The 10,015-nt window shown below is 54.2% G+C and overlaps 1 protein-coding gene across 11 annotated transcripts in view; it reads left to right on the forward strand.

The window, feature by feature from the left end:
• Positions 1 to 10,015, forward strand: part of KDM2B (lysine demethylase 2B) — a 158,837-nt gene that overhangs the window by 45,168 nt on the left and 103,654 nt on the right. For 7 of the 11 annotated variants that reach the window (XM_017872072.1, XM_017872074.1, XM_017872075.1 and 4 more), the window contains 2 exons: positions 3,299 to 3,392; positions 4,991 to 5,144. In XM_017872072.1, coding sequence (XP_017727561.1) covers positions 3,299 to 3,392; positions 4,991 to 5,144 — 248 coding nt within the window. The other 4 variants (XM_017872083.1, XM_017872079.1, XM_017872082.1 and 1 more) reach the window with 4 other exon arrangements.

Below are 10,015 nucleotides of genomic sequence, written 5' to 3' on the forward strand. Positions count from 1 at the left end.
GTAACCGCGGGCCGTGCTGCCCGGGCCCCCTCCTTTGTGGCGCTGCGAGGGGCGGGTGTGGGTGGCCTCCCGCCCGCGGGCTACAGGGCCGGCGTCGCGGAGCGGCTCTTTGTGTCTCCCGGGGTCGGGTGCGAGTGTGTGGCGCGCTCTTGGCACCTCCCGCCCCCTTCGGGTGCCAGCGTTCCGGGGCCCCTCCCGGCACTTTCTCCACGGGGACGCCTCCCGAGCCACAGGGGGAGTTAAGCCAAGTTGGAGGGAAAAAGGTGGGGCGGGGTCGTCCCGCCTCCGCAGCCCCCAGGCAGCGCCCCAAAGTTGGTGCTGCAGGTGCAGCGACCCTCCTGCCGCCCTTCTCCCCGCTGGCCCGGCCCTGGCAGGCGGGGAACCCCCAAAGGCTTGGTTTGGGGGCTCCCGATGATCTGCCGCCAACTTGGAGGGTGCCTTGCTACACAGAAGCCACCTGAGCTGGGGGCGGCCGGGGGCGGCCGAGGCCCAGGCGGAAGCCGGGCTAGCCGGCTGGCCGTGGGGAGAGCTTAGCGGCCGTGGCACTGAGCCGGGGTGCCCATGTGACTGCGGTGTGCTTGGGAAGAGGAAGCTGCAGAGGTCAGTGCAAAGGCGTCACGCCAGAGCGAGCGAGCAAGCCAGCCAGAGGGGAGCCCCGGAGCCAACGCGGGACGGGAGCGGGGGTGGCCTGCCCGCCACAGGGGCCGGACAAAGCAGCGCTGTCCCAGCCGCCCTGGCTCCCCTAATGCCTGCGATCGCAGGGTGGGGGGGCGGCCAGGCTTGGAGGCCAGGAAATGAGGGACACCGGGAGGAGGGGCCTCTCTAGGAGAGGCAGGTCTGGAAGAGGCCGCCCCAGCTCCCCTAGGGGCCTCTGGATGCTGGAGGGTGACCCAGAGGGCAGATCAGACACAGACTCAACTTGGAGAACTTTCCCTGCACACTGCAGCCAGCTTGCAGCGATTCTTTTCTGCACGTGCTGGGGAGGTCAGGGTTGCGGGGAGCTGGAGGATGGCAGGGTGAGGGTGACCTGGTTAGCCAGGCAGCCCTGGGGCCTGTAGCCCAAGAGGCGAGCTCCTGTCCTCTCCTCTCTGCTGTGGGTACCCGCGGGCATCCAGCTGCCGACAAGAGAAGCACGTTCTCCGGGCTCCGCCCCGCACATACTTAGATTGTTTTCCCTAGACTGTGTTCAGCTGAGGCCTGGAGGGGGTGGAAACCAAGGTTAGATTAAAAAAAGAAAAAACAAAAAACAAAAACCCCAAGTCGAAGAGATGGTTTTAGGGAAATGAGGACTAATATTTTGAAGTGGTGCTTAGAGAGAAGAGGCCAGTGTGGTCCGTGGGGGTGGGGTGGGTGAGGGCTTCAGGACCCCCCCTTTCCTTGGAGAGAAGAGGATCACCCAGGCCTTCAGGCGGGGCCCCCGCTGGGCCCAGCTGGCCTACAGGTGAGGACAGTGTGGAGCCCAGCGTCAGGACTTTGACCACCCCATTGCCAGTTCCGCAGCCCGCGCCTGTCTTCGTGACAGCCTGCGTCCTGTGCTGTCAACTACACCCCTCCGATGGGGTTGCTAGGCAGCGGGGCTCTGATGTACTGGAAGGCCTTCTGATTTGTCAGCCTCCTGCAGACACATGGTTAAGGCTCCTTCCAGCCTATGGGGAGGAGGGACGCGGGCACGCCGCCTGCATACTGCTGAGCCCCCGGTCCACCTGAAAGCGAGGTGCAAAAGGCAGCCAGAGGGAGGGGGCACCTGGAGCCCTCCTCCTTCTAACCAGCTCAGCCCCACTCCCCGCATTATCTCCACTCGTGCCGGCGCGCTGTTGGCTCCTCCCTGTCCGTCCCCGCCCCATTTCTTCCCTCTTCCCCAAACCATGGAAAGGCAAAGTGCAGCGGGGAAAAGAGGTCAGTGGGGTAAGCATGTGTTGCGGGCTCCGGAGGTGCCAAGGTGCGTGGGCGTGAGCGGTGGGGAGGCTGCCCATCCATGCCACCCGGGGCTCTTGTGGGAAGGGGCAAGTGGCAGGGAGGGGTCCCTGGCACCGTCATCTGCCAGGCCTGGACTTGGAAGCCTTCTCTGTGTCCCCTCCTCCTTAAGCTCTGCCCCACTCCTAGGAGGGCAGCAGCTGGGGGAGGAGGGGAGCAAGGAAGGGTGGGCTCTCCAGCCCTCTATAGCACTGAGAAGGGGATGGCTGCTGGCCGGTTCCTGCTTCCCCTGGATGCACTCCCGGCCCCAGCCTCCAAGGTCCAAGTTCTTCCTCCTCCTCCTCTCCCTCTGTGCGTGGCCACCACCCCCAATTTAATTTCTCTTAAATTCTTTACTTGTTTATAACAGCCTTACTGAGACATAATTCACAGACCATTCACCCATGTAAAAGTGTACAATTCAACGGGTTTTAGTATGTTCACAGAGTTTTGCAACCACAGTTAATTTTAGAACATTTTCATCACCCCGAATGAAATCCTGTACCCATTAGCAGTCATTCCCCATTGTCCTGCCCCCCAGCCCCTGACACCCACTAATCTGCTTTCTGTCTCTATAGATTTGTCTACTTTGCACATTTGTGTACGTGAGACCAGACACCGTGTGGTCTTTTGGGGCTGGAACCCCCCCCTTACTTTTCTAGCTGCATTGCTTACTTGGCAATCAATTGCAGTTTTGTTTTTTTTGTGTGTGGTTTTTTTTTTGATCATTTAACTTTTCCTGTGCATTGCTTCTTTAGGAGTGTCCCATAGTTAGGGGCAGGGGTCTTCTGCATTCTTACGCATTTCTCTCAAGGCCAAAGCTGGCTCTGGGCTGGACCTCTGGTTAAATGAATGAGGAGATGAATGGGGACTGGTAATTGGCAGGCTGTGCAGGTGGTATACAGCTGAATTCCAGGGGGCCCAGCTGCTACAAAGGGGGCTGGCAGCTTCGGAGAACTGCAGGTATCCAAGTTGTGAAGGAGCAGAGAGGAAGCCTCTAAGTGGGGGAGGGCAGAGGCAGGGCAAGGGTAGAAACCCACCCAGTGTTAGGAACCTGTAAAGTGGCCTGTGGGTTGCCACTTCTCGCAAGAACCTGAAAACAAGCATATCGCTTCCAGCCTCTGGGGTAGGTAGGCGACCAGTGCTTGAGATTTGTCACCTGATCACAGGGGCTTCCCCCGTGGGGAACTCCGATTACATTTGGATTTTTAAAGAAGAAAAAAAGAAAATTCCCCAGCGTCAGCGTTTATAAAAGGGCGCCAGTTCAGGGCCTCTGAAGTCCTTTGCTTCCCTCTTGTGATTTAGATCTTGACTTGTGTTCTGTCTCCCTGCCACTGTGCTGCAGGTACTGTCTGATGAGCGTGAAAGGTTGTTTCACCGACTTCCACATCGACTTTGGAGGCACTTCCGTTTGGTACCATGTTTTCCGGGGTGGGAAGGTGAGTTTCAGTTGCCTTTAACTTTCTATGCATCTCCAGCTGTTTGTGTCGGGAGAGGCTCACTTACCTTTCCCCCTCCTCCCACCTCCCTCATCCAGCCAGCCCTGCCCCAGGAGTACTTTCAGGATTAATTTTTTTTTTTTTTTTTTTGAGATGAAGTCTTGCTCTGTTGCCCAGGCTGGAGTGCAGTGGTGCGATCTTGGCTCACTGCAAGTTCCGCCTCCCGGGTTCACGCCATTCTCCTGCCTCAGCCTCCTGAGTAGCTGAGACTACAGGCGCCTGCCACCATGCCTGGCTAATTTTTTGTAGTTTTAGTAGAGACGGGGTTTCACTGTGTTAGCTGGGATGGTCTCCATCTCCTGACCTCGTGATCCGCCCGCCTTGGCCTCCCAAAGTGCTGGGATTACAGGCGTGAGCCACCACGCCCGGCTTTATTTTTATTTTTTATTTTTTATTTTTAAGAGATAGGGCCTTGCTCTGTCACCCAGGGTGGAGTACAGTGGTGCAATCACAGCTCATTGTAGCCTCCACCTCCTGGGCTCAAGTGATCTTCCCACCCCAGCTCCCGAGTAGCTGGGACTACAGGGATACACCACCAGGCTCAACTAATTTATGTGTGTTTTGTAGAGACAGAGTTTCAGCATGTTGCACAGGCTGTTCTCAAACTCCTGGGCTCACGTGATCCTCTCGCCTCGGCCTTCCAAAGTGCTGGAATTGTAGGCGTGGGCCATGGCTCCTGGCCCAGGGTCGCTCCTTCCCCTAGAACCCTAGAGGAGGTCGCTCCTTCTGGAGGGCAAGGTCAAGTTCAGACCTTTTACATCACATCTAGTCACCCATGCAGGCCTGCTCCGCTCACCCAGTCCAGTGTTCTAAGCCCCTTGGGCCAGATTTGAAGCTTGGGTTTGGCTTGAGAACGACCAGCATTCATCTTCCCTGGCTGTCTTCTCAGCTTCTGCCCTGGGACCTTTTCACTTCAAAGTCTAGTTGCCAGCACCACCTGCCTCCAGGAACATTTTGCACTGGGGACAGAATGCTAAGGGTGCTCCCTGTGTCTGCTTTTGTTGTGTGTCCACGTGGGGATGGAGGTGGGTGCTTCTTGAAAATACGCCTGTGCCACCCTGTTTGGCTGGGTCTGCATGTGCGTTTGTTTTAACTGAATGTGTTGGAAGAAATTCTGGGAGGAAGTCAACCCACTTGATTCCAGATGTTTTTCCTCCTTCTCCAAAGTGTGCACAAGCTGGGTTTATTTACTGGGCTATTTTATCTTACAACTTAGGAAATTCCCTTCCTCTCCTTCCCCCACCTCCCAGACAAGCCTGTGGTTCTGGAGAAAGCATGTCCCACCCAGTCCAGGAAGTACTCCCATCCTGGGATTTCAGCAGGAATGGAGGTTCCCCGAAGGTGGGCACAGCCCTTCCTGCTTCCCCAGAGGCTCTTTGGACCTGGCCTTGCAGAGGGTCCAGTGAGATGGATCTGTCCATCTCTCCACACCCCGCCCCTTCTCTCGCCCCCTCTCCTTTCCCCAGGCAGGTGGGGCCCTCTCTCTGGATCTGGTCTGGGCCTGGGTCTCCAGCTGACTGCCTGTGTTTCCTCCCAAGATTTTTTGGCTGATTCCTCCAACGCTGCACAATTTGGCGCTGTACGAGGAGTGGGTGCTGTCAGGCAAACAGAGTGACATCTTTCTGGGAGACCGTGTGGAACGATGCCAAAGAATTGAGCTGAAGCAGGGCTACACATTTTTCATCCCTTCCGGTAGGTTCCAGGGGGCTCTCCCTGGGCTCCCCGAGTCTCCTGGGGCCTGAGCCATGGTTTTAGGCCCTGGCTCTGGACCTGATGGGTTTGACAGGCCATTGGCGGTCCCAGGGGAGCCAGCCTTGGGCTGGAGGGAAAAGCCGGGCAGGTTTCCCCTCACATCCCACCTGTATCTACCACCTGCGGGCTGGAATTCTCTCTCCCTCGAAAAGGCCTTGGGCTCTCTCAGGGGAGACTTGAATGCCTGTGCAGGACTTCCTGTGGAGATTTGCATGTTGGGTAATGGGGGTGGGTTTGCCCTGAGGCAGGGTCTGGGGAAGGGCTGTGCACGGCCTCCCGTGGAATTCTGGATCGGCCACTTGGGGGCTGTGACTTCACTTCTTCATGCCTCGGTGTTCCCATCTGTAAAATAGGATTAAGATTTCCACAGGGTGGTTATGAGGTCTGAGTGAGCTAAGATCTCCTTGCCTCCAGTTCATTGGAGATGAATTAAGGGCTTTGGGCTGGTTCCTGGCTCAGTCACTAGTGGATGCGGCTAATGACCTAGGGGTCAGGGAATTAAATTATCTCTTAGGTTGCATTAATGGAAGCATTCTACCTAGGATGAGGGAGGTGATAGTCCGCTGTGTGGGGGGGGTGGTAAGGCCACACGTAGGAGTTGTGTTTTCTTTTTTGAGACGGAGTCTCGCTCTGTCGCCCAGGCTGGAGTGCAGTGGCCAGATCTCAGCTCACTGCAAGTTCCGCCTCCCGGGTTTACATCATTCTCCTGCCTCAGCCTCCCGAGTAGCTGAGACTACAGGCGCCCACCACCTCGCCTGGCTAATTTTTTGTATTTTTTAGTAGAGACGGGGTTTCACCATGTTAGCCAGGATGGTCTTGATCTCCTGACCTCGTGATCTGCCCACCTTGGCCTCCCAAAGTACTGGGATTGCAGGCTTGAGCCACTGTGCCCGGTCGTGCTGTTTTTTTTTTTTTTTTGAGACAGTCTCGCTCTGTCACCCAGGCTGGAGTGCAGTGGTGTGATCTCGGCTCACTGCAACCTCCACCTCCTGGGTTCAAGCAATTCTCATGTCTCAGCCTCCCAAGTAGCTGGGATTACAGACATGCGCCAACATGCCCAGCTAATTTTTGTATTTTTAGTAGAGATGGGGTTTTGCCATGTTGTCCTGGCTGGTCTCCAACTCCTGGCCTCAAGGGATTCTCCCTCCTTGGCCTCCCAAAGTGCTAGGATTACAGGTGTGAGCCACCGCGCCTANGCGCCAACATGCCCAGCTAATTTTGTATTTTAGTAGAGATGGGGTTTTGCCATGTTGTCCTGGCTGGTCTCCAACTCCTGGCCTCAAGGGATTCTCCCTCCTTGGCCTCCCAAAGTGCTAGGATTACAGGTGTGAGCCACCGCGCCTAGCCTATGGGAAGGAAGTTTTGTTCCTCTTGGTCATTGTACTTTGGAGGTTAAATCAAGCTGAAGTGGGGTGTGGGTGCGTCTGGAGACCACATTAGGTGAGATGCATTTGAAGGAGGAATTGGGTTGCTTTACCTGAGAAAGTGAAGGCATATAGTAACTTCAGCCAACCAGGTGAAGGATTGTCTCCTGAAAGGAGTGTAGCCGAGTGGTATTGGAATAACTTGCTCTGTTAGGTAGTGAGCTCCCTGTCACTGGAGGCATAGAAGTAGAAGGTAGATATGAATGAGTCAAGGCTCTTGCAGAGAATCTGCAACTGGGTGGAAGCTTGGACCAGACGATAGGAGTATCCTTTGAGGCCACTAAGATATTTCTGAGAGTTGGGCTGGAAGCTGGCCTTAGGTCTGGACATCAAGCCCTGGTGGTGGTTGTAGTACCAGTTCCTGCTATGGGGGTGGGGCCTGCACATCTGGGTGCTTCTGGAAAGTTGGGCAGAAACTGGAGACTTCCCTATTAGGGAGATTTGGGATTTTGAAGTGGCAGGGTTTAGTACGGGGATGACTTTGTTACCATGGCCCCAGGTCTGTCCTCAGACCTGCTTGGCTCAGGGAAAGGGCAGACCCCTGCTTGGGATGGAAGGGATTGCACTTGGTGGTCAGCGTTTATGGGGACACCCTGGCAGATGTGGAGTGGAGACTGGGAAAGGAGGTGGTATCCTACTTCTAAGCTGTGCTCAATCCACTCTGCAGGTGTTGCTGGATTGGCCCTGGATTCAAAGGATGGCTGGAAGGCTCTTGGCCTTACTGCTGACTCTCTTTGTGACATTAGCTGGTCTCTTCCTCTCTCTGCACCTCAGCTCTCCCATCTCTACAGTGGGGGTGGGGTGGAGCTGAACTCTGGGACACACAAGTTCCCTCCCAACCCCGTCCTCTGAGCCTTACAGGCCTTAAGTCTCTCTGTCCAGCCCTTATGCAGAGCTGAGAGGTGGCTCATCACTTTCCCGCTGTGTGGGATGGTGTGGGTGTTGATGTTGATGACTTAAGCAAGCTGGGGGAGGTCTTGAGAAGCCTTGGCAGCAGGGGTGTGGGCGTGGCTGTCTGTTAAAGGCAGGAAGAGGAAATGTACGTTTGAGATGCTGCAAGCCGAAGTCAGTTAGGTCCTGGCAAAGACTTCTGGCCCAAAGGGTTATGCATTGAGATACCAGGATTTTTTTCCCTGGAGTTTTGGGAAGTACAAAAGGGACAGTTGGAATTTGCCACCCTCTGAGATACAGGAGTGGGGTAGGGTGGGAGGGTGCACCATAGTTCAGCGGTTCCCAGCCATTGATTTCATGGACCAGTGAAAAAAAACTTAGGAACAAATACAGAGTTGCCAACTTGTAATTTTGCTAAACATGGGCGTTAAGATCAACAAACCCCATGGTCTGTTCTGACACTAAAAAAGTTACAAGTATAAAATGTCAGAATAAAGGATAGTACTTTAACTTTCATAGTTTTTCTCATTCTGTTTCCAACCAGTGAAAACTAAAGGACCAGAGACTGGGGGTCCACTGACCTAGATGAGTATTTTTTTATTTTTTTTATTTTTGGAGATGGAGTCTCTGTGGCCCAGGCTGGAGTGCAATGGCAGCATCTCAGCTCACTACAAGCTCCGCCTCCTGGGTTCACGCCATTCTCCTGCCTCAGCTTCCCGAGTAGCTGGGACTACAGGCGCCCACCTCCATGCCTGGCTAATTTTTTTGTATTTTTAGTAGAGATGGGGTTCACCATGTTAGCCAGGATGGTCTCGATCTCCTGACCTCGTGATCCACTTGCCTCAGCCTCCCAAAGTGCTGAGATTACAGGCGTGAGCCACCGCTCTCAGCCCCTTTTTTTTTTTTTTCCTGAGATGGAGTCTCGCTCTGTTGCCAGGCTGGAGCATGGTGGCATGATCTTGGCTCAATGCAACCTCCGCCTCCTGGGTTCAAGCGATTCTCCTGCCTCAGCCTCCCCAATAGCTGAGATTACAGGTACACGCCACCATGCCCGGCTAATTTTTGTATTTTTAGTAGCAGCGCGATTTTGCCATGTTGTCCAGGCAGGTCTCGAACTCCTGGGGTCAAATGATCCGCCCGCCTTGGCCTCCCAAAATGCTGGGGTTACAGACATGAGCCACTGTGACCAGCCCCTAGATGAGTATTTTAGGTCTTCCCCAGGCCTGGGGATTCTCTCCAGCATCTACACCCTCTGAGCCACATACAGACACACATCTGAGATTCGTGGTACTTGACTTGTGGCTTTGCGGAGAGAGAGAGTCTTGGGAAACCCAGGAAGGGTTTGCAGCTCCCTAGATGGGAGCTTTTCCGTACTGAAGCAGAGAATCGAATTCTGGTGTTTCCCGCCTCTGACCTGAGTTTAGGCACCTCTCCTCCTGCCACACTGACCTCACACCTCCCAGTCCGTGGTTCAGGGAGTCTTCAGTTCTCTGAAAGCTCACCGGATGCTGATGGTTTAGGAAGACTTTCATCATAAAGGGATGCTGGATTTTGTCAAATGTTCTTTCTGTGTCTATTGAGATGATCATAGGATTTTTTATTTTTAATTGTGTTTATGTGGTGAATCACATTTATTGACATGTGTTTGTTAAAGCATCCCTGGTATGAAACCCACTCGATCATGGAGGGATTATCTTGTTGATATGCTGTTGGATTTAGTTAGCTAGTATTTCGTGGAGGTTTTTTGCATCTGTGTTCATCAGGGATATTGGTCTTTAGTTTTCTTTTTTTGTTATGTCTTTTCCTGGTTTGGGTATTAGGGTGATACTGGCTTCATAGAATGATTTAGGGAGGATTCTTTCTTTCCCTCTCTATTGGAATAGTGTCAACAGGATCGGTACCAAGTTATCTTTGTTTTGTTTTGGTTTTTTGAGACAGAGTTTCACTCTTGTCGCCCAAGCTGGAGTGCAGTGGTGCGATCTCGGCTCACTGTAACCTCCGCCTCCCAGGTTCAAGTGATTCTCCAGCCATAGACTCCCAAGTAGCTGGGATTACAGGCATGTGCCACCACGCCTGGCTAAGTTTGGTATTTTTAGTAGAGATGGGGTTTCATCATGTTGCCCAGGCTGGTCTCGAACTTCCGACCTCAGGTGATCGCCCATCTTGCAAAGTCATCTTTGAATGTCTGATAGAATTCAGCTATGAGGCCGGGCGTGGTGGCTCAAGCCTGTAATCCCAGCACTTTGGGAGGCCGAGGCGGGCGGATCACAAGGTCAGGAGGTCGAGACCATCCTGGCTAACACAGTGAAACCCCGTCTCCACTTAAAAAATACAAAAAATTAGCCGGGCGAGATGGCGGCGCCTGTAGTCCCAGCTACTCGGGAGGCTGAGGCAGGAGAATGGCGTGGACCCGGGAGGCGGAGCTTGCAGTGAGCTGAGATCCGGCCACTGCACTCCAGCCTGGGCGACAGAGCGAGACTCCGTCTCAAAAAAAAA

Source organism: Rhinopithecus bieti, unplaced genomic scaffold (assembly GCF_001698545.2).
Source record: "Rhinopithecus bieti isolate Rb0 unplaced genomic scaffold, ASM169854v2 scaffold_6776, whole genome shotgun sequence".
In the NCBI taxonomy this organism is placed as follows: domain Eukaryota; kingdom Metazoa; phylum Chordata; class Mammalia; order Primates; family Cercopithecidae; genus Rhinopithecus; species Rhinopithecus bieti.